The sequence below is a fragment of the Acartia tonsa genome, chromosome 9 (genome assembly GCF_053477335.1).
Source record: "Acartia tonsa isolate MP-2025a chromosome 9, ASM5347733v1, whole genome shotgun sequence".
In the NCBI taxonomy this organism is placed as follows: Eukaryota; Metazoa; Arthropoda; class Copepoda; order Calanoida; family Acartiidae; genus Acartia; species Acartia tonsa.
The window spans coordinates 6,666,714-6,691,323 of record NC_137268.1 but is presented as its reverse complement, the minus strand read 5'-3'; the positions used below and the strand labels follow the sequence as shown (position 1 = coordinate 6,691,323).

Below are 24,610 nucleotides of genomic sequence, written 5' to 3'. Positions count from 1 at the left end.
TGGGATAAAAGGGGGTTTTCTCCATCTCTTTTGAAGAGATTTTCTTCCCCCCTTCCCTTTTTCGGGAAAGAAAAATACGACGTCACTGGAGTCTTGTTCCTCAAAATTAATACAAATTCGGGACAGTTTTCTGTGTGTCGGACACACTTTTACTATGATTATTGAGATGCCAAATAGCAGCCAAGAAAGCGGGGACAAAGGAATATCTTACCTATGTCTAAAGGAACAAACTGCTGTGCCATGGATAAAGGGATGACCAGAGAAAACAAATATCTTCGCAGAATCATTTTGAAGTTCTGAAAGAAAATATATAAACTTTCAATTATTTGCATATTAGTAGCACAACAATATATTCTGAGAAAAGAACAGGCATGTGTAGTACAGTAACTATTTAGTTAAAACTTTCTACAATTTTATTCGAAATTTCAAGCTCAATTTTGTATGCCCGTCCTTCGTAACTACTAGCTATATATTATCAGTTACATATATCCTTAATTATGTAAAAGTGACCGGATGATTGTCTCTCTATTAGTGAGAATTTCTGTTGCGTGGTCTATTTTGGGGGAGGATAACTCCACCCACCCAAGATGAATCGCCTTTGGAAAACCTCTAAAATTGATCCCCCACATTTAAATCAAGTGACCCAGAGGCCTCTAGAGGCGTTCTGCCTAGTATACAAAGAAAGAAAGAAAAGAAAAGATGAATATTTCAGTGTGCGCCTTAATTTTATATATTTAACTCTAATTTAATTCAATAAATACCATTATCTTTATTAAATCTTAGCAAAATTATTTAAATTTATTTTATTATCAAACTCCTTTTAATTATTATAATCAATTACTTTTGACTAAAAATCTTAGCAATAAATGTTTCTTTAAAATTTAATTAATAAAAAAGGATGACAACATCCATGAGTAGCAAAGCATAATGATTTCAAGGAGGAACAAACGGATAGAATGAATTATGGAGTAGATATTCACTGGCCATAGAAAGGAGAAACAACAAAAGAGATTGAGAGAATTTAATATAAAATCACTTCTATACGCATTTTTAATGTAGGCATGTTAGAACTGTCCTATCGATTTCAAACTTTGCATGGTGATTCCTTTAGTAGTTAGATATAATTTAGAAAGCGTAGCAACTCTATAATTATTATTAAAATGTCCGTAGGTCCATTTTAAACGTGTTTTTTTTTTTTAAACTTTTATACATTTATATTCTGATTATTAAGTTCTGACACTACCGTTTCAGTGCTTCGCTTTTATGGATGTTGTCATCCTTGTTTTTTTGTTATTAAATGTTTTATCAAAGTGATGAATTATAATGCAAATTTGCGCAAATTGACTACATTGACTTTAAAAATTCGAAATCATAGTGTACTTAAGTAATCTCCATTATCCTAACCCTATATCCCTACCGTTATATTGTTGTACGTGTAATTATATGGTGTTATTATGATAATCTGTTGGATTACCACTTAAATCCAATTATAATAAGCATTAATACAAGATGACCATTATAAAGGACTAATTATTTATTTGTGCTGCCTTTAAACATGGAACATTTTTGATGGTTTATGTTTTCTTTATTATAATCTATTGACATGACGTTAATATGATTTAATTATTAATGTCAACAAAAATATATTAGTCAAAATCCACCCGTTACCCCCACCCTCTCACTTAAATTAAATTTCCATTTTTCTAGTAAGTTGTTGCCCAGCAGAGCCCTCTTGGGAACTTTATACCTTAATACCCCTAACTTAACCCTAAAATAATCTTTGAAACTACATTACTCCAAAAAGTTTGGAATGTAAATTAAACTAGGACAGTTTTATCACTTCCCTCACTCCAGGTGGCTTTAAAACTATTGGTAATGTTATTAAGTTTTGATTGGGTGGTAAGTAAATCAGTGTTCAATTTTTTTAACCAATGCAATGCAATGATTTAAATTCATAGTAGAGTTAACTTAACTTTGTCCATTGTTTTATCCCTAAAGATACCTGAATTTTGAGAATTATACTTATCAAATGTATGTAAAATATTTCTTGAAATTTCTAAATAGCTGGTCAAAGTGTCTAAAAAAATGTGCCTCGTGACGTCATAAAAATGAGGAAGTATCCATATCTTTTTTAGGGATTTTTTTCCCACTTTTACTCTCATCTCCCTAGCTTTTATGACGTCACATGGCAGATTTTTGAGACACTTTGTCCAGCTACAATTTTAACTGTAAACATTTTGATAAATACTAGTATTAATTATTAATCTAGAAAATCTCCTGCTTAGGTTAATTTGTCAAGAAATCAATAAGGATTTAAAATCATTAATAAACAAGTACAATTATGTTAATAAGAAGCGTAAATAATAAAAAAAATATTTCGGACTAGATCATAAAATTGTCATAAATTAAGTTATTGCTAATATAACTTACTCTTTAAAAAGTTTTTGTCAACATTTGAATCCTATTATTTTACAATTACTATATTTGTGCTTATTATTGATGTTTTCTTACTTAAAAATGTATAAAATGTTGCTATTGTATTTTAAATCTTTAATTTTTTTTAAAGAATACTGAAAAATCATATAAAATATTAAAATCCATGATAACCAAGCCCTATACCAAGATGTGCTATAAAATAAAAATAGGACTATAAACCTCCATCTAGTATTTAATTTAGAAATTACTTCCGTACTACATACGTCGACTCGCAAGGATGGCAATGAATGCTATTTTTAGTAAATAATAAAAAATTACTATTGTTTTTAAAAATGTAGTAATTTTCTACTGATTTCATTGACTTAAAGAATTACTCTAAGTATATAGAAACTGCGCTATGATGAGCCATATTTTTTTTCTAAGATCACATTCAACAAAAGAAGTTATTTCACTCTTTCACTGTTTATCTATCCCCCCTAGTGTTTGAAATAAATTTTTAAAAAGGGAGGGTTTCTATGTCTTACCCCTCCGGGGAGCTCTAACAAAGCGGAGCTGCTCAGTTCCCTATATAACTTATCCTAACTTGATCTAAAGTAATAAACAAAACATAAATACCACCCCTCTCTCATTTTTAATTTATATATATTAGAATTAGGGCTTGGGGAGTTCTGTGCTCGACTGAGAACTTTTAGGTAAACCACCACAAAAATCATTCCTTAATCCCTGACAAACGGACAGATCGTCTTGTTTGTTTCCTATTTTACCTCAGGGATAAAGACAAATATTCAAATTAATTTTATTTAATTTAATTAAATTTGAATTATGTAATATTAATATGATTTATAAATAACTCTTTTAATACTTTTAATGCGTTAATGCGTCGATCCTGGCTAAAAAACTGCTAAGAAATAACTATTATATCTAAATAAAATGTCCTTTTCAGTTATTTATTGACAATTAATTTTACAAGTTTACTATTCTTGCTGTTCATTTTGAAAAAGTTTACTTTTTGGTTACTTTTTTTCTAATTGTTTTACTCTGTAAAAAACGAAGTGTTATTTACAGAAACAGAACAAACAAGAAAATATTACATAATATTACATGATTAACATTTTGAACATCTGTCCATATCCTAATATTATGTCTGTCGCTTTGAGACAAAATCAGTCTTATTTCTCTCATCTATTTAAGCAACAAAACTATTATTTTACAAAGCGAAGCTTTTCTACAATGAATTTGTAAACTATCTTAAATTTGTATTCCAAAAGTACAACTCTTTGCCCCAACCCCCTCTTTGGACGTCCCCGTCAGCCGTTAAAAGCTGTTGGCATTTTTTCTATATGCATTTTAAAAGATTTATATCGAAAAAAGGTCGTGGCTGCCATAATATCGACATATTGAAAGTCTTATTGGAATTATCACTTTTAAAAGTACATAATAGTTGAGTATATAAACATATCATTGTACAACTTTTTCGTTTATCAACCCAAAATGCATGGATTGTACATTTAATATCTTTTGATATTTTAATTCTTGTTGTCATCTATTTAAGTAAGACAACAGTTTTTATCTTGATATATCCCGAATGACATTTTTTTCATACCCTGGGAAAAAAAAGATTACGTTAGTAGATTTGCTTGTCTCTTTAAGATGTTTCAGTTATTCTAGCTTATGACAGGAGCTGCGCCTCTGGCCTCTATGAGTTACATACTTTTATTTAAAGGAAAGGGGGGGGGGGGGGTTGTAAAAGACTTAGCCCCCCTATTACAACGATTCCTTAAAAGGCAAGACTTACTTAATCAAAAAAGCCATTTAAAGATATAATGTTTCAGCTTATTTTAAGATTTTCAAATAATAGACAAAAGCTTTAAAGAAGAGCTTCGCTCCTTAGAATCAACCTTGATTTTCTTTTAACTAAATGTACCCCATACATTTAAACTACCTAAAAATCCATAAATATAGAGATATGTTAATTGGCGATAAATCAGTCTTCATCTTCTATGCAAACGTTTACCTTTTCTAGACAATAATATTTGGACGTTGTACTTACATACAATTTGACTCAATGGTATTTAAAAGAAATAATGAAGTTTATCGACAGTCCATTATAAAAGCTAATTATAAGTTTATGTGGACTATAGGGTTCTAACATATGACAGGATATTAATGATAATATAGTCAGAAATCGTCAATCTACCACTCACTGTTTCCCTGACGTATACAAATTGTAGCATATATACTCAAAATTACAAATTAAGTCCGTAATTTTGAGTCCAATTTAAAGAAGAACGTATATTTGAGGAAATTAGGCTATAACACGAATCAAAACTAAAGAGGTTATCATTCAAAGTAACAAAAAATTAAAAACATAAATCTTAATTATCATTTAATATTAATGATTTTGTAATGATATTTCTCGTATTCATTCGAGTCCGGTGGATAGGAACCGGTTCTTATCCATACGAAAAAACTATGTCTAGCATCGTATTATATCCAGCTTTCTACGAATATAAAAATGTACAATCATAAGATTAAAACCAGCGTTTTTAGCCCGTGCCTTCAGCACCTCAGGGCTAAAAAACTGGTTTTAATCTTAAAATTGTACATTCTACATATATCCGCGGAAAGTCGTTTATAATACGATGAAAGAAATAACTAATACTGTATTATTATCATGACTTATATACAGTGTTATTTTCAGTAAGGCTTCGAAACCGATTTATATTCGCTTTATTAGCACCGGTTCCAGGCCAAACTAAACAATTATGTATAGCATCGTATTACAAAAAAATTTTCACAAAAATGAAAAAAAATGGTAAAATTATTACAAGTTTTGCTAGCCTGGGCCTTTGGCAACTTTCGGCAAACAAAACTGGTCTAATCTTAAATTTTTTTTTTATGTAGATATTTTAAGGCTGTCTACAATACGATGCGTAAACAACAATCAGAAGTCACCTTTTTATTTACTTTTTAATTTTGTCTATCTCTAATACTTTTGTAAAATTACCTGTTTTGTAAAAACATACAAAAAATTGAAGAAAAAAAGGTTTGAAAGCAAGATGAATGAAAACATAAAAGCCCCTTATTTTTCTAAAATTCATTGTTGAAAACTGAAATTAGATTGAAATCAAAATCATTTTAAAATAATAATCATTTCAACCTTGGGTCAATTTAAAATCATCTATTTGAAAGAAAAAAATACGTTGCATAAATATTAAATTTAAAGGTCTGAAAAAAAAAAAATAAAAGAACAAAAAAAACATTCTTTAAAATAACGCAATTCATGCATGGTATTATAGACAGGTGTCTGCGGATGGTAAAACAAAAATTATATCCACTAAGATTTTGTAATTTAAATATTCGTGGAAAATTATTTGTATTTGATTTGCATGATTTTTCAGTTTGGCTGATAACCGGTTCTAATCAAGCTGATATATTAATCGGTTTCGAAGCCATACTTAAATGTATGTTAAAAGTTGTGTTACTAACCATAAGCATAAATTTAAACCATACAGTATACAAGCCTTTAACCATACTAAATTTAACCTAGATTAACAGTATACATACTACAAGCCTTTACAAGTCAATTTTGTAAAACACAAATTATTAAAAACAGGTTTATCAAGTTTTCTATGACCTTTAAACAACCGAGCAAAAACTAGGTTTAGACTGAGACGCTTCCGTCTACAAAATAGACAAGTCTGCGCCTTCATGGTCATATTTTGGTATGGCGTCGCAACCATTATATACCCGCAGGATTAGAACCAGTTTTCAGCCAAACCTAAAATAATATCTAGCAACGTAATACAGACCAACTGGCCACGAATATTAGAATAAAAATCATTAATCGATACCAGTTTCGTTAGGGCTAACATTACTGGGTTTAATCTTATATTTTTCATTTTGATATCCGCAAAATGCTGTCTGTATTACGATGCGATAAATGACTATTTCTGTAAACCAATTCAGTCGATTTGTTACTGAGATATTTAGCTCCAAGGGACAGACATTGTATAAGTAAAGAATTTAAAGCCATGAAATCATTCAAAGTAAATTAGATATACCTATCTATATATATCCCAGGAGTAAACCTACATATAATACAAACTAGAACGACGTCTGTCTTTTTGTTTGTTTGTACCGAAGGATCTCGCTAACCGCTGAACCGATCGGATTCTCCTGAACAGGGTAGCATCTCATAGGTCAAAGGAAGGTTTATAACTATTTTGGGGGAGAGTACCACTACACTCCCAAGAGAAATCCCTACCCTCCCCCCCCCAAAAAAAAAAAATCTTTTTTTTGAATTATGAATTTTATAAAAAAAATTGGTTTAAGGATTAAACTCCCCCCTCCTCAATTACCTCTAGAAGCCTCTAGGGGCAAAGCCGCTATTTTTTTACTAAAGTTACAAAATCTTACATTGGTCATTTGGTTTATTTCTAAAGATAATTAAACGTTAATTTTTAAAAATATTTTAGCCACAATTGAAAGTGATTGATCTTACTGTTCATAAACTGTATAAAATCTTTCAACCAATAAATAGTTGTGTTTTATCATGGATAAAGAGATAGGATTATTGTTTTTTAATGTTTTACTTTCTTAATAAACAATAAATTAATAAAAAACAAGGATGACAACATCCATAAATGCGAAGCTCTGAAACGGTAGGACAAGCGGACATTAACACTTGTATAATATCAGAACTGAATAATCAGAATGTAAATGTAAAAGAGTCAAAGCAAAATTGTAAGTAAATTTGTTGAAAAACTGCATTACAGGAAAATATTTATGGACATACTTACATACATTTTTAGGACTTGATTATAGAGTTGCTTCGCTTAAAATATTGTACTTTATTGTCCCAGGAATCAGTATACCAAAAATCAGACCAATCGGAGAATTAGGTCACATAAAATTTGTTGTTAAAAATGTAAAAAAATCAACATGTTTAAAATGGACGTACGGACATTCTGGTAATAATTATAGAGTTACTACGCTTTCTAAATCGTACCTAACTTCTACAGGAATCACCATGCAAAGTTTGAATTCGATAGGACAATTCTAACATGCCTAAATTAACGAAAAAAGCTATCCGTTACGGACGTACGGACGGACGGACCGACCCTAATTATACAAAAGCTTCGCTTTTAATAATCCTATAATTACAAGTCACAAATAGTGAGGGCCTTTTGTCTGAAGCTTAAGATCTCATGAACTACTGAACTGATTGGGTTCTCTATTTTAGGTAAGCTTCACATAGATACAGTGACAATCTTATGCTATTTCGTTTTGAGATTTAAGTCGTGGGATTTTTTTAAGCTATTTTCCTATACATCTCATACACAGCCCCAAGATGCTAGATTTTTAAAAAAGCAATTGACATAAAGTTATAAAACTAAAAAAGTTACTAAGTAATAAACAATAAACTTACTCCTAATTCTGTGTTAAAAATCATTTACAGCATTACTTTATTCCTGAGTTATCATGCTCCAATTAAGCATAATATTTGAACCACATTATGAATTACATATTTTTAAACTTCCTAGTAGCGATGCTGTAACATAAACACAAACAGTTAGGTTTTCAAAATTAATTAACACTGGAAAAATTGTATCCATAGAAAGCGCAAAAAAAAAACAATAATTATTTTACAGTAAATTTCATGATGCAGATTCCTTTTACATATATCAATTAAGAACTTTATATCTAGTGCAGCAATAAGAAATACAATTGTACTTCAATTTAGACATGCTTAATTGATAGATAATACATGGATATTATGAGAGAATGTGAAAACAGTAAAAGTGTCTGACTATGACGTCAGAAAAAATTAACAATTAACCAATGAGAGGCCGCTATATATTTTACCATTGTGAATACTGGCTTCTCATTGGTTAATATTGGTTAATTGTTATTTTTTTCTGACGTCATAGTCAGACACTTTTACTGTTTTCGAGAATGTTTTTTTTTGCAGCTGGCTAATGACGCCATGCCCTTCCCTCACCATGGAGGAACCAATAGACGTATTTCTCTAGATTTAACTTTAAGTTTTCACAATCGTTAACACGGTTGTATATACGATTTAGTCCTTGTTTATTTTTTTTTTTTATTCAACACTTTAATAATTTCTTTTTTAACAGATCAGTATTCACATAAATCTTTTTTTCAAAATACCTTTTCTTACACAAAGTACGTAAGTATATGATATATTGTATAAAAACACAATTGCAAGTAAAACAAGGATGACAACATCCATAATTAGGGAAGAACAAAAATTATGGAAAGGACAAACAAATAGCTTGTTATAGAGCAGATGCTTTTTTTCTCATAACAAAGAGAAAAAAATAGAATATGATAAAATATGACCGAGAGTCAGATTGACAAACCAGTTTTTAGATTAGATATGTCATAGATATCTTCATGACAATTCAGCTGTCTATCTTTAATAAAGGCTGAGAAAATACCCAAAATCGGTGTGAACTGACAGACATATGGACGGACATATAAATTGTAGAGTAGCTTCGCTACTAAAAAACATTACTACAAAAGACACCACTTGAAATTGAAGGTACTTTTGAACCAGATCTAAACAGTTTTTTTAGGGGAATAGGAAACAACGTTTCATTTACCGGGACATGGGCGGGGACATGGGAATCTAAATCATACTGGTACCCAAAGTTAACAAAAACTTTTCTCACATTCGTTTGTTTTACATTTTAAGTAGTCTTGATAAAATCTTAAATTCTATTGTTCAAACTAAGAGTATCAAACATTTTTGACAATTATTTTATTAATCTACTGCAGTGGTAACTTTGATTTTCATCTATTGGCATTTTCATTTTTATATGGAATTATATATTGGAATTATTATGTATTAGAATATTTGTCCCCAACTACAATTAGTTGGTAGGACACTAGAGTATTTGGGAACAAATTTAATGTAATTCTCTTGCGATTGTGAATTAATTATGGTTAAACACATTAGACTATCAACACCTCTATATATATGTATATATACTAGCGGCTTCACCTCTAGCCTCTAGGGGCTTTGCCCCCGAGAGGTCATTAAAAAAATTTAAAATTTAAAAATAATAAAATTATTTACTGCTGGTGCTCCCAAGAAAATAGCCTAAAACCACCACAGGACCAATACGTATATTCCCTGAAAAGTAGAATCCATTCAGATCAGTGGTTACCGAGATCTTAAGGGACGGACAGACAGACGGACAGACATCCATCTACTTTGTATTATAAATATATATCCTATGATATAAAGTAGTAAGGTTTTCTATTATGTGACAAAGATCTCGCTAACCGCTGAACCGATATGGTTCTCCTTTACAGTGATGATTCTTATAGGTCCAGGGAAGGCTTCAGATTTTGATAACTACTGTACCAATTGTGCTCTCCAATTAAGGAAAGCTTTCTGGGATGGTTTTAGGCTATTCTTTTTTTATATTTGGATCGTGTTAGGCTATTTTTCTGCCCTTTCCAACCCCTTTAATACAGAGCCCCTAGATGGTAGGGTCGCATCCACTAGTATACAATTAAGCTGCTACTAGTTTGCAGTAGCGAAGCTACTCGATAGGAGTTCGTATCAGTCTGTCCATGCGTCTCCTTATTGTCCAATATACGTGGACGTGCTTGATAAAACTGGATATGTTCTTCAAATTAGGTATGTCTTGAGCGCATACTGTTTGACTCTGATTTTTGTAACTTTTTTGTAATTCACTGAACTAAATGAAAATATTATATATTTATGTAACTTCCGCATATGAACCTAATATTGAACTCTGAACAATATTTTTATCTTTACCCGAAAGCTTAAGTGTGAAATTCTGCCATTAATAAATCGTGTAAATTTAATGGAAGATTGGGTTGTAAATAATATCCTAATTTTCTTAGTGCCGCTCTCAATTTGTGTCACTCTAGTAAATCAAGAGATGTAAATTAATTCAAAACAATAATCATTACATAATACTAACATGATGTGTGTGTCTGTCTGTCTAGAGGCCACTAGGGGCGTAACCGCCTGTAAATAAATATTATGAACAAGCTTATTAGAGCAAAACTATCAAATAAAAAGCCATATAATCCTTATTTTTTGGGAAAATATTTAAAAACGGCGGATAAAATTTTATTGTATGAATGTGGTCAAAAGAGAAAGTTGTTAACTAAATAGGGTTAAAGGAAAAATAAAAAAAATAGCTTAAACAAGATGCTGGGTAGTATTTCTTTATTCCTTTTTGAGCATACCCAGAGTTACTCTTTCAAAGAAGCTTCCTGTTGGTCATAAAAAAAGATTGTATGCCTTTTTATAGAAAATAATACTTTAAAAAAGAACGCCTTCCAAATAAACCTTTTTCAACAAGTACGTAAAATAATGAAAACATCTCACCAATTAATTTCATTTATTAGCATAAACTGGGTATGGTTATTTAAGTACTTTCTTTAACTAGGTAGACAGTGTTTTCATGTGTTGTAAAACACGGGTCAAAATGTATAAACCTTAAAAGAAAACGCCCCCGAAAATCTAAAGGGGATTTACATTTAAGCCTTTTTATAAATTGAGTTACCTTTTGGAATTTAACAATGAAACATGATCATATGTCAAGATAAAAAAAGACCATTTTAAATGTATGGTGTTTATTCAAGTCTGGGGAGGAATATACCTTATGCCTACATATATAGCTTATACACTAAAGCTAAATGTGTGTACAGTAAGATCTCATAAATGGATGTAGCGATCACGATTTTCATTTAAGTTGAGTATTTGGTAGGATTAGATAGATAGATAGATATAATTAATTTATTTGCTTTAAGACTGGCCTCCAGAAAATTAATAACCACTCCCTAAAGAAAAGTATGTCTTTTATTTCTAATAAAATTAGATTGTTAGACCATCTTTATTGGGTGAATAACAATAAGAGCTAATATAAAAAAAATCTTTTTTGCGTTTCTTGTTGAATATACATCTTATTTACCACTCCCCTTTCAAACATTAATCTTCCAAATTTCACTTTCTGTTCAAAAGACAAATTTTCTTTTCACTCTTTCTGTCTCTGTTTATCCGTTAATAGCGGCTACGCTTTATAGGTCTCTAGGAGCACTTAAGGCGGGAATGAAGTAAGTTGACCTCCCGCCCCTTTTTGAATTTTGAATTGTATATTTATAGATTTATTATCAAAAGGAGGTTTAAGGCTATATGGCTAGTGTGAGGGTAAAAATATAAGGTCAAGAAAATATTTCCTTACACAATTATGCTCTGTGGGAGACAATCATTAACATTTACCTAACCTATCAAACGCTACTGTGAAAAAACGACGAAACCCATCACTCCGTTTACTTTCCATGATCCAAATAAAATTGTATACACTAGTCCATAAAAAACGATATAAAACCTTCTTATTTTGCATTTCCATGGTATTGATAACTAAAAACAGGTTGAAATATCCTTCCGTAATTTTGGTTGCAAAAATTTTCGCATGGCTAACCAGGACAGATTATTAGCGGCGAAGCTACTCTATAATTTGTTCGAACTTGTTGGTAGAATTTCCATAGTGCCCTCTGTTTTGTCTGTAACGAAGGATCTCGCCAAATGCTGAACCGATATGGTTTTTCTTAAGAATGAAGATTCTTACAGGTCCTTGGAAGGTTTAAAACTATTTTGAGTGATGGTATCTCCACCCTCCTAAGAAAAATATACTTTTATTTCATTATATTAAGACTGTATATAAGTATTATTAGAGAATCTTCTATAAAAACAATATAAAACAATGTCAGTTATTGTCATTAAATGCAATACACTTTTAAATTATGAAAGGTTGACACATAATATCAAAAAAAAGTTCTTCGATGGTATTGTTTTCTTAAGCTATACCCGCTTTGCTACTCGATTATGCTAGTCTTCAAAACAATTCTTTAAACGCCAACATCGTTGTAATGTACTGCAGCACGTCAATGTCCAGTGAGTTCAAAACAGACATTAACTAACAAGAACGAGAATGTTCAATAAAAGCAAAGATTTTGAGCAAATAGACTTTCATTATGAGAGAGAAAGAAGAAAAAAAAGAGAGAAAATACCAAAAAGCTAATAAGTGAATAAGAGAGACACATCAATTATAAGTGGAGCTTAGCTCCTAATATGTGAGGATTTTCAGCAGTTTAGAACTTACTTGCGTGGCGAATTCTACTTTTGTAAATTCATTATGTTTAGAAATGAAACTTAGTTTTTAGCTACCCATTAACATTTACGAATTTGTACTGAATGCAACCTATCAATTTTCAAACCATAGACCAAAATTTTTATGTCTTTTCGTTATCTTTATTCCTAGCGAACAGACTCTATGGCACACAAAAATCCACGTAAATTTCCTACTGTAAATGGTTAGTTAATAAGATTAATTGCTTTTAAATTTAATGTTGTCATTCTTTTATAGTGACTTTTAAAATGCAAAACTCTGCTATAATTGTGATATAGACATCAGTATGTCTAAAAAAAGACCCTATACACGCCACTCATTAAAATAGTTCAAAATACTAATTGTCTATAAATGTTTCCTAAGTATTAAAAAGTTTAAGCTTATATAAAAGTAACTCGATATTTGTCTGATTGTTTGTAACACAGGATCTCGCTAACCGCTGAACAGTCATGGTGCTCATTTATGATATCGCTTATCTTAGGTCCTGTGAAGGTTTATGTATATTTTGGGGAGATTTTACTTTTTCATTTAAACAAAGAAATGACCCTAGAGGTCTATAGGGGCGTTGACGCTAATAAGGAATACGTTATAATCAGAACACAAATATAATTTAAAATCAATTTATTAAAAACTAGTGGCTTCGCCCCTAGAGGCCTCAAGTGGCACTTTAGATGTTTTTGTTTGTTAAAGTCTCTACGTTACTTCTTTATGTTACGATACTACTTTATATTATAGAATACCTCTTTATGTTACGTTGAAGTCTCCCATAGATTTTTAAAAATTTCGATTTTTTGTCATTTCTCTTGGGAGGGTGGTTGTACCCTCCCCCAAAATAGTTATAAACTTTCCCAGAACCCATGAGAATCTACCCTGTTAAGGAGAACCCGATCGGTTCAGCGGTTAGCGAGATCCTTCGGTACAGACACACAGACAAACATCCTGTTAATTTTGTATATTAAAAATGCTTTGTATTTAAGATGGGTGATTGACCTCTATACACAAGTCAATAGTTAATAACAAGATCATTACATATTAACTTATTCATGTCATCATACAATGGAGTAAAATAAAAAGCAATAAATAGCACAGCAATTAAAACAAGCATGCTTTAATCTATGAAATAAAGAACAATAAATAAAAGTTTTGACGGAATATAAATTTAGTTAGTTATGTGTTATAAATCACATACTAGATTATTTAGTGCGTCGCCCTTTAGATATTTTTTTTAAATACGCCCCTAGAGGCCTCTAGTGGAACTTAAAGTTGAAGATATTGGAAATCGACATTACCCCTCCCAGCAATTTCAAATTTAGTTTGCAAAGTAAAAAAGGAGAACTATATCGGTCTAGCAGTTAGAAAGACAAACTCACACAAACACAAACCATGTTACTTTTAAAAAGAATACTTATGCTTTTAGAAATATTTTACTTTATATACATCTATGTATTTAGTAATAATGTTGTTTAACATATGAGACAAAATTTTCTAATATTTTGTATGAACATTTTATATTTATAGTATTATTATCGAACCACGATTTCAGAGAGCAAGAAAACCGCAATATCCTCATTTAATCCTATAATATTAAGAAGTAAAGATCTCAGAAAATGCTCGAAGGTTCAAATTGATTTTTCTTTTCAAGAATGCTTTATAAATGTCTTGAGGGAGTTTTAGGCTATTTTATTCAACTCCCTGACCCTCTCATATATACAAGGGGACGGCAACTAGTAATCCTATAACTAAGGTAGGTTCTAGATCTTAGAAACAGTTTTGAACTCTAATAAATTCTAATCTTAAAGATATCATAATTTTTGTCTTATTCTAATACGACAAATGTTGAAAAGCCCAAAGTAAACCTCATCTACTTATCTTTTTATTCGAATCATATTGACCCATTAATGTAATATATGTTTATAATACAGTTTTAAATCTTAAGAACATGAAATATTTAGCAGTACAATAAAGTATGTCTGTAAGTCAATACTTTCATAATCAAGTAGTCCTTCGGTTGAAAAATGAGTGTTTTTTAATCTTAATACAATTCTAATAATAATGTGTTTTTTTCAATCAGTGCCACTTTTCTAATGCTATACAGTTATATAGTTTTGAAATGAATTTCGAAAACAGTAAAAGTGTCTGACTATGACGTCAGAAAAAATTAACAATTAACCAATGAAAGGCCGCTATATATTTTACCATTGTGAATACTGGCTTCTCATTGGTTAATTGTTAATTTTTTCTGACGTCATAGTCAGACACTTTTACTGTTTTCGAAGTTTCTTTTATTAAAATTTGTCAATTTGACGTGCACAGGGTTTTGTTAGTGTAGTAGGGGGGAGGGGGGGGGGAGTTAATCCTTGAGGGGTTGAAGAAAAGGGAAGGCAGTCCTGTCAAATTTCGCTTGTAAGGGGGGCGTGGATACTCGCTTCAACCCTCTTCCAATATTGTTGTCAACATGATATGGCTGCGCAACTTGTGACTATAAATGTCCTTGTTACATTACAATCATGATTTTCAGATTTATAGTAATTATTATTATGCATATAATATGTAGGTGTACATATTATGTCCATTATATGTATAGTGTACTTAATAACCTATCTTAATGCGTTTCAACCGAATAGGTTTACTTGAAGACGAATAAAGTCCCTCAAAAAAAAATTCTAAAGTCATAAAAATGAGGGATGAGGAGAGGAGGAGTGGGAAAAGATATGGATAATCCCTCATTTTTATGACTTCTCATAATGATTTTTTGAGCGACTTTATTCGTCTTCGTTTATTTAAATTACACCAAAGTTTAAAGTATTTTTACAACAAAACAAACTGAGGAAAAACAACATAGATATATGGAAATCATTAAAAAAATTAAAGCGGCTAAATAAAAAGTTGTCATAGACTTTTAAAATGCCCCATAATGATGGGAATATTGACAAGAAAATCAGAGGTCTAGCTTTAATATCAGCGGAGAAAATTCACGAAAAATCAAGATATCAGCTACCACCCTACAGCTATGAAAGTTCATTAATCCAAAGTAAAATTTTATAAACCAATTTCTTTAAATAAATTTAGTTTTATCTCATTTACTAATATTTTATTACGTAAACTTCGTATTTTTACAGTAGCTTTTCTCGTATTTCTAACCCCTTGCGAGGGGCTCAAGCCCTGCGGGGCAATCATTAACATTAAATTGACCTGACCTAACCTAAAATGACCTTTCAAACGCTACTGTGAAAATATGATGAAACCTGCAACTTCGTTTTCTTTCCATGACCCGAAAAGAGATTTTGATAGACATTATCGAAAACCCAAACAACTGAGGGCAAGATTTTTAGGCAGGTTTTTATCAGATGAAAATATCTTAGATTTTGATAGGTTCTGCTATTTCTTTATATTTTTCTGTCATATCCAAAAAGTACGTTTACCAAAATATACATAATTTTGCAATTAAGATGTCTAGATTATTGTATTAGGTAATAAAATTTTTTTCATATTTTCTATTTAATAAGTATTCTTTTAATTTAGACGCAATTGCCTATAAAAAAATGAAATATTTATCTTTTTCCTTATGTTTTGCGTTACTGGATGTTTTCAACCTTGCAAAATCTTTTTACATAACATGTGCTTTGAAAATGGGTTATAGCCATTTTTTGCCCTAGTAACAACAAGTTTTGATAAAATTTCACCTACATAAACATCAATTTTAAAAAAAAGTTACCTTTAGTTTTAATAAAAAAAAAGTTTTTAAAACACTTTTTTATCACTAATAAAGTATTTTTTGGCTAGAGAAATAAACACTTTGACAGTGGGAATGAAACTAAAAGTGAGTATAAGAGTAAGTATGTGTACTCACACACACACACACACACACACACACATATATACACACACACACAAACATTTCAGAGTTCGCAGCTATCTATCTATCTATCTATTAAGTGTGTATCTGTCTATTTTAAAGCCATTATCCTTAGTTTTACGTTTATACGATACGGATAATTTTATTTTCCTTTCTCAAATATTGGATTTATCATAGTACATTGATTGTGTTGTTTTACCCTTACCGTTTGGAATTACCAACATAAACGATAAACAATCAAAAGTTCCCTAAAATAAAAATAAAGAATTAAAACAAAATTGCTACTTCAATAAATTAAAAGCAGGGATCGGAAGCCTCACGTAAGCCGCGTGTAAGCCTCAGTAAAATCGTGATTTTATTACTATAAAATTCAGCTGGATGTAAAAAACGGCTCTTTATCAGACAATCCTTTTTTCTTAAATTTTTTTTTCTGCTCACAAGCAGGTTTAAAACTGAGGCTTATGCGCGGCTTACGTGAGGCTTCCGATCCCTGATTAAAAGTATCTATTGATATTTGAACCAACCAATCAATCACAATTTTAAAGTACCCAAAGTTGTTCAACCTACACATAAGATAATGTAATTATAAAACTTTGGGTACCAGTGTTATTTAGACTTAAATGGCCCCTGCATTTATGATGTTTCGCCGAAAAGAAAAAAAAATATCTTTCGCAATTTTGTGGACACACCACAAAACCTTCCTTATTAATTTCTCATATCCTGGGTCAACTTAGGTTCTACGCAGCTCACACACACACACACACACACATACGCACACACCACACACACACATACACGTATCCTGATTCTTTATATTTTACGTTTGGCGCATTCCTTTAAGGAATACGCGGTTTGGTTTTCGCGCGATGGATCGCTCGCATGGGCCTTTCGATAGATGTACTTAGGGTTAGACTAAAGATTTCCATCGCGTGTAACTTGAAAAGTATGTTTTTTAAGAGCGTAGTTTTTATATACCTAACTTTGTTTGTTTTAAGGAACGTCTTTTTGTTTGCTTTTTTGTTTTTTTTTCTAGTTTATTTAATTGCAATTTTTTGGCACAGTTTTTTTATATTTTACTGTTTTCTTACTGGGTCCTTAATTATCTAGCTAACCTTATAACCGATTGAGTTCTCCATTTTAGAGAAATAGTTCCAGGATTTTAGGGCCAGAATTAAAATTTTTCAATTTAAGTCTTGGGGTAATTCTATTTCCAGCCATTTATTTCATTTGCTATGGGCAATGAGTTCAGTCATAATTTTAATATTTTTTATTGTAGTTGAGGCTTTCAATTGTAATTCTTAAGTCGACTAAAACACAGAAAATGCATGTCAACAATATGAACAATAGTTCAACATGTCATATGTTTATAGTTTTTTTTTATCGCATATTATTATAAAAAAGCTTTCCGCGGATATTAAAATGAAAAAAGAAATAGTTGAAAGTAAGTTTTGTTGGCCCCTAAAATGTTGGAAAAATCCAACTTTATTTCTATTTTGCGTGCATCTTTTAATAATTACCATACATTAATATTTAATTTAATTAAAACTTTAAATTTTCATGGATTTATAAATAGAATGTGCTGACAGTGACAAATTCGACAGTTTATCGTGAATCAAATCAACAAAGACATTTATGTCCTATAATGTGTTATTTATAAAGTATATTAAATAAAGAATATGAAAATTATCGTTTCGAATTAAAAATCAACTTTACAGCAACAGTTGAAAATTGTTAGACCATAGAGTTATTTTAAAGTATAAAGATGTATAATTATAAAAATTACATGATTATGTTTTTAAATTCGTCAACAAAAAATGAGATATATATATGTTTTAGGTTTGATAGCCATGACAACAACAGCAAAAATGAACCTCACTCTCTTCTGCGAATCTTGAGTCTAGGGGCGAGTAAACCATAAAAATGAGACTTTAAATACTCAACTAATTGTGCGGACGTATTGACAAATTCCATAGATAAAACATCTTCGCTACTAAAAATTATAAGAAGAGAAAGTGGGGGAACGACAATATTATTTAATTAAGGGACAAAATATTTGTTTAGAAATGGAAAGATTATCTAGAATTAAGTTTTTTTTTCATTAACACCCCCCCCCCCCCCCCCATCAATTTTAAACAGTCTGCAGCCGAACCCACTAGTAAGACATAAATAGAAGCCGTGCTTATTTTATAATAGTTATTTATCGCATCGTATTCGTATTAAAGACAGCTTTCCGCGGATGTTAAAATATAAAAAAAATAAGATTAAAACTGGTATTAATTTTATGATTTTAATGTAATATGCATTGAGAAATTTCTGTGATACGATACTATACATGATATTTTTATATGGCTGATAAACGGTTCTTGGTTTGGTTAAGATATAGTTTTAATTAAGATGAAATATATTTTCTTTAGAATAAATATCCCTCTCCACATATTATTTTCTGATATTTATCTAGTTATCTTGTTTTGGAGAGATGAACGCATTATTAAGAAAGTATCGTTTTTAGATGTTTAAAGTGATTTTTAAAAGCGAAGCTTTTCTATAATTAGGGTCGGTCCGTCCGTACGTCTGTCCGTCCGTCCGTACGTAGAAAATATATAATCATTACCAGAATGTCCGTACCTCCATTTAAAACATGTTGATTTTTGTCATTTTTAACAACAAATTTGTATGTAACCTAATTATCCGATTAGAATGATTTTTGGTATACTGATTCCTGGGACAACAAAGTACAATATTATAAGTGAAGCAACTCTATAATCAAGTCTTAAAAATGTAAGTGTGTTCATAAACATTATCCTGTATCAAGCAGTTTTTTTTTAAAAATTACTTACATGTTTGCATTGACTCTTTTACATTTACATTCTGATTATTCAGTTCTGTCATTATACAAGTGTTAATGTCCGCTTGTCCTACCGTTTCAGAGCTTCGCTTTTATGGATGTTGTCATTTTTGTTGAAATATGCTTACATATATTCTATATTATCTGGTTGTACGTATGTCTGTTAAGAGGTTAACTCTTTTGAGCTATCTTAAATGATCATCTAGTTCTTTTAAATTAAAACTTTACATTAATATAACACTACTTTTTAAGAAAAACAACACTATAACTAAAATAAATATTTTAACTACAGAAACTATTCTGTCAGTCAAAAATGATTATTATAGGGACAACAAATTTTTTATTGTTTTTTTTTATTTTTGTTGGAGTACCATAAATGCAATGTTCAAAGGCTTTTTTAATTATATCACATCTTTAGAGGAATCTTCAAGGATTAAATTCGATTAGAAGATTCTTACATAAAAGAGATTTGTGTATATTTTTGGCAATATTGTAAAAATATAAGAAACTTACTTATTTACTCTTATGTCAGTTAAAATGTAAACAACGTGCAAAAAAACACTTTACAAAAACATGTTCGTAAAGTTGCCAATGTAAAACCACAGATGACTCATTTCCGTAAATAGCTAAACCTAATTTAAAAGGTATACACAATACACATTAATAAATTATAGAAACTTTCAACTAAAATGCTCCGAAGAAAATTGGTTTTTCATGAGAAAAATTTCATATATGTTGCTATATGAGATAAAACTAATCTTAAACAAGGATGACAACATCCATAAAAGCGAAGCACTGAAATGGTAGGACAAACGGACATTAGCACATGTATAGTGTTAGAACTTAATTATCATAATATAAATTCATAAGAGTCAAAGCATAATTGTAAGTAAATTTGTTGTAAAACTGCTTGATATAGGATAATTTTTATGGACATACTTACATTTTTAGGACTTGATTATAGAGATGCTTCGCTTATTACATTATACTTTGTTGTCCCAGGAATCAATATACCAAAAATTAGATCAATCCGATGATTTGATCACATAAAAATTTGTTGTTAAAAAGAAAAAAAATCAACATGTTTAAAATGGACGTACGGACATTTTGGTAATGATTAAAGAGTTGCTACGCTTTCTAAATCGTACCTAACTACTAAAGGAATCACCATGCAAAATTTGAAATCGATAGGACAATTCTAACATGCCTAAATTAACGGAAAAAGCTATCCGTTACGGACGTACGGACGTACGGACGGACCGACCCTAATTATAGAAAAGCTTCGCTTTTAAAAATTAGTCTTCTTACCTTTAGATATCTACCAAAAGCTTTTCTATATTGTATGTTTAATTTGAAAAAAGTCATTTTGTATAATTATAGTTAAAACAAAAATAAATTTGCTATTTTTTAATATTGGTTTATTGTATGAACAGCATAAAAATGTATATAAATATTACAAAAATGAAAGAATTTTGGGGCAAAACATAATTTCCATTAAAGACTTAACATAAGTATTCTTTTAACACTATTTTAATATGTTTAGGTTTCTTACCTTTTAAATTTTTTGTTAAACAGCTTGTTTTTAGTTAAGTAGCGACTCCATAACTTTATTTTTAGTATGCTTACAAACCTATTTATATATCCGCTAGATTAGAACGAGTTTTCAGCAATTCTGATAAATAATTTACAGTGTAAATCATTTATCAGAATTGCTTACAGCATCGTATTACAGACAATTTTCCACGAATATTAAATTTTAAAAAATCTTCCAGTTTTATTTTGGCCTCGTGGCTACCAAAACTATTATTAATCTTAAAATGTTTGATTTTAATATTCGCGGAAATATGTCAATAATACAATTCGATAAATAACCGTTATTCGTATTTTCATTCGAATGTGCAACTCTTATAGACAAAAAGATCTTAGGGATGGATCAATGGGCAATAAAACAATGTTTTTCTAACTACCCAGTATGAAAAGTTTGGAGACTGGTACTTTGTACAGATCAATCATAAATCAATTAAGGCCAATACATGACTAAAAGGTTGGTTATGCTTTTAGTCTCGCTTAGCTCTGACCGATGCAAAAAAATAAAGAAGAGTTTTTGAGATAAAATATAATTGCGAAATAAATTGGTAGCTTTACTTCTTTGAATCATTTTCATACAAGTTTTCTATTTGTTTTTCCATAAAAACCCCAAAATTTCTCAGGCATAAGAAATAATCTAACCTTGCCAAACAAAACAATTAATTGAAAACTTACCTTTTTATACTATTAAATCCATGTCATTATAAAAAAAAATCTTAGCGGCTTCGATTTTCCCCTGTATTCATAAATTTCTTTAAAAAAGATCTAAAACAACTAAAAGCTTTCTTTAATAGAACAACCAAATTGGCTGACCTAATATTACAGAGAATATTTCTTTACGAGAGGAATAACCAGAGCTGGATCTTTAAATCATTTTAGTGGTGAGCAAGATCGGGGTGCGCCAAATTTCAGCCAATCACAGCGCGGCATTTCATAAAATGCTGTGCTCTCATTGGTAGAAAGTTGGCTCACCCCGATCTGGCCGCTAAAATGATTTAAAGATCCAGCTCAGGGCCGGGCAGCTCGGCGACAGCCACTAAAAGCCTTTCAGTGTTACTGACAATTATATTTTCATGTTACACAATCGAATTCCTATACCTATTATGACATCCATAATTTAAATAATATAATTTAATGTGAGTGTTTATCAATATCATAAAAATAACAGGATATTTGTTAGTGTGTCTCTTACGAAGAATATCCCAAACTGATTGTTATATATTATAAAAAGTCAATCTTTATATGACGGATGAACGAAGGATTAGGCGAATGGGCATACCATAGTTATAGAAAATTTGCATTACAAAAAAAAAAACATATATCAACAGATCTATAGTATAGATGTATATACAGACAACTACCTCCCTTTATTTTTCAAGGACCTCTTTGGTCTGCTTATTTTCTATTTTCTGCTACTTGGCTGTGTCATATAAGCGATACCATTGGTTGATTTTCAAAGACCTAATAGAAAGGTTGCACAAGACAGATGCGATGGGGAGTTATTTAACCCTTTCTCCCTCTAGTGTTTTACTCTAATCATATAGCAACCTAGCCTTTATCGCAAAAAGAGGGCCGGGGTAAAAAAAACCTAAAATCTAATATGGACTCAATTAGTCCAGTGATAAGTGAGATCTTAATGTACAGACCAAAAACTGTAGTACAACATGACGCACAGTAAGAAGGGACTTCAAGACAAGGGTTTGCAATCAAAGGGTTGGTTGTCAACTCAGGTCCAGAGATCCTACAACAATAAAATTTTTACAGTTAAAATAAAAAAAACCGTAGGATTAAACAAACGTGCATAATTATGTACATGTTGTTTTGCACATTAGCGAACTAGCAAAAAGGTGGCATAGTAGTGACAAATTAACAAGAACAACAATGTTAAAATTACCACAGCAAAATGTCAATAAATAAGTAAAATATCATAACATTGAACTTAAATTTTCCTATTTAAGCCAATTTTTGCTAAAAAAAAAGTTCGGTAAAAAAAATCACTTTACCTGCCCTAAACCTAAATCCTTATATTAAAGTAATAGGATGATTGTATATTTCTGTCTGTCTGTGTTTACCGAACGATCTCGCTGATTGCTGAATGTATATAGTTCTCCTTTACAGTATGGGAAGAATTATGATTAATTTTGGGGAGGATGCCAACCCTCCCAATAAACAACAATTATTAAAAAAGGACCAACCCCCCCCCCCCCCAAAAAAAAAATACAAGTTTGTCTTTTTAAAACTTAAATAGAAATATGGGGTGTCAAATTCCTCCCCCCCCCACTTCTCCACGCGTATTCACTAGATTTAAATATATGGTAATATGCTGTAGCTTTATACTTTTGAAAAAAGTATTGCTGTTCTATTTTCCATTTTTTGACAGATTTATTTTGTTCTTATGAAAGTAAGACATACTGACAAATCTAACGAAATAAAGATTTGATTCCAGAAGTCAAAAGAAAAGGGCTTAAAAACACACATACATTAAGCGGTAAAGGTATTTGAAAGGCCCCTGTTTTTGTAAAACGCTTTCACATTTCTTTACTTCTTATTTACTACTTATGTATATTGTAATAGGGGGTTGGAAGGTTAATCCTAGGCCTTATATTTAACCCTTACAGATCGGGCCCCAATTTCCACCTTAATAAATCGGGAAGGGGGGGGGGTCATATTGACCCCCCCCCGGCCCCCCTCTATCTCGGCTTCTGTTACAGATAAAGACGTAAATTTTTTTTTCTGGTGGTTCATGTGTATTTTTAGAGAAAATTACTTTTTCTAGTCATAGCGGTCAGGCCGCTCCTTAGCCGCTTTTTAGCGGCCAGCTGCTAAATTTTAAAACAGCTGTAGAGCAGCCAATTTTGCAGCTAGGATAGCCACATTTTAGGACGAACTTTTATTTTTCATAACAAAAAAAAACTTTTTTGATCATCGCCGAAAAACGGCAAATAACGGAAACCGCTATTTTAGCTGGTTACGGCGGTAAAACGGCGGTTGGCGGTGATAATTAATATTTTTATCTGTTTATTGTTGCTCAAGGATTTAACAAAAAAAGTTATAGGTCTCTAGCTGTAATCGAAGCCACGATATTCATGATATATGTCTGAAGTAAAAGCCGGACAAAAATCAGTCATAAAGTCGGTCAGGAGCGGTCAAACGGTCATAACACCACTTTTCTCATAAGGGCATTGATATCTAAGTATTCACCAAAAAAAAATTAGGTTTCTACCTTTTACACAAGAGTCATAATGTAGAAATTAAGATTTATTTAGAATTTTTTTTTAATTTTGGTGCTACCCAACCGACTTTGACCGGACACCACGACCGACACAGACCAGATATCCTAATAAAATCAACTCTTACCTACGTATAATTACTAAACTTAAAAAGTCATGAAGTCACAACTCTTTATCTTACCTACAAAAAAAATGACATTGAAAAAACTAGAAGGGGGGGTCAATATGACCCCCCCCCCCCCGATCTGTAAGGGCTAAGTTAGGCCAGAGGCCTGAAGGAAGGAGTGTATCTACCCCCCTGGCAAAATTATGGGGGAGAATTACACCCCTCTGGGTGTCCAACGGCCGCCTACAAAACCCTTAATTTTGGTTTAAATATCACAGATTTAGGTATTTATTTTTTTTAAAGAAAAAGTTGTGATTTTTTGAGGGGCAGAATAGTTTTTTTACAATG

At 31.0% G+C, this 24,610-nt stretch overlaps 1 protein-coding gene across 2 annotated transcripts in view; it reads right to left on the bottom strand.

Annotated features, from left to right (window-relative positions):
• Positions 1–292, bottom strand: part of LOC145328092 (uncharacterized) — a 56,356-nt gene extending 56,064 nt beyond the window's left edge. For both annotated transcript variants that reach the window (XM_080171661.1, XM_080171660.1), the window contains exon 1: positions 212–292. In XM_080171661.1, the coding sequence (XP_080027787.1) occupies positions 212–287 (76 nt within the window). In that variant the 5' untranslated portion in view covers positions 288–292. The remainder of the gene's footprint in view (positions 1–211) is intronic.
• Positions 293–24,610: the final 24,318 nt, after the last annotated feature.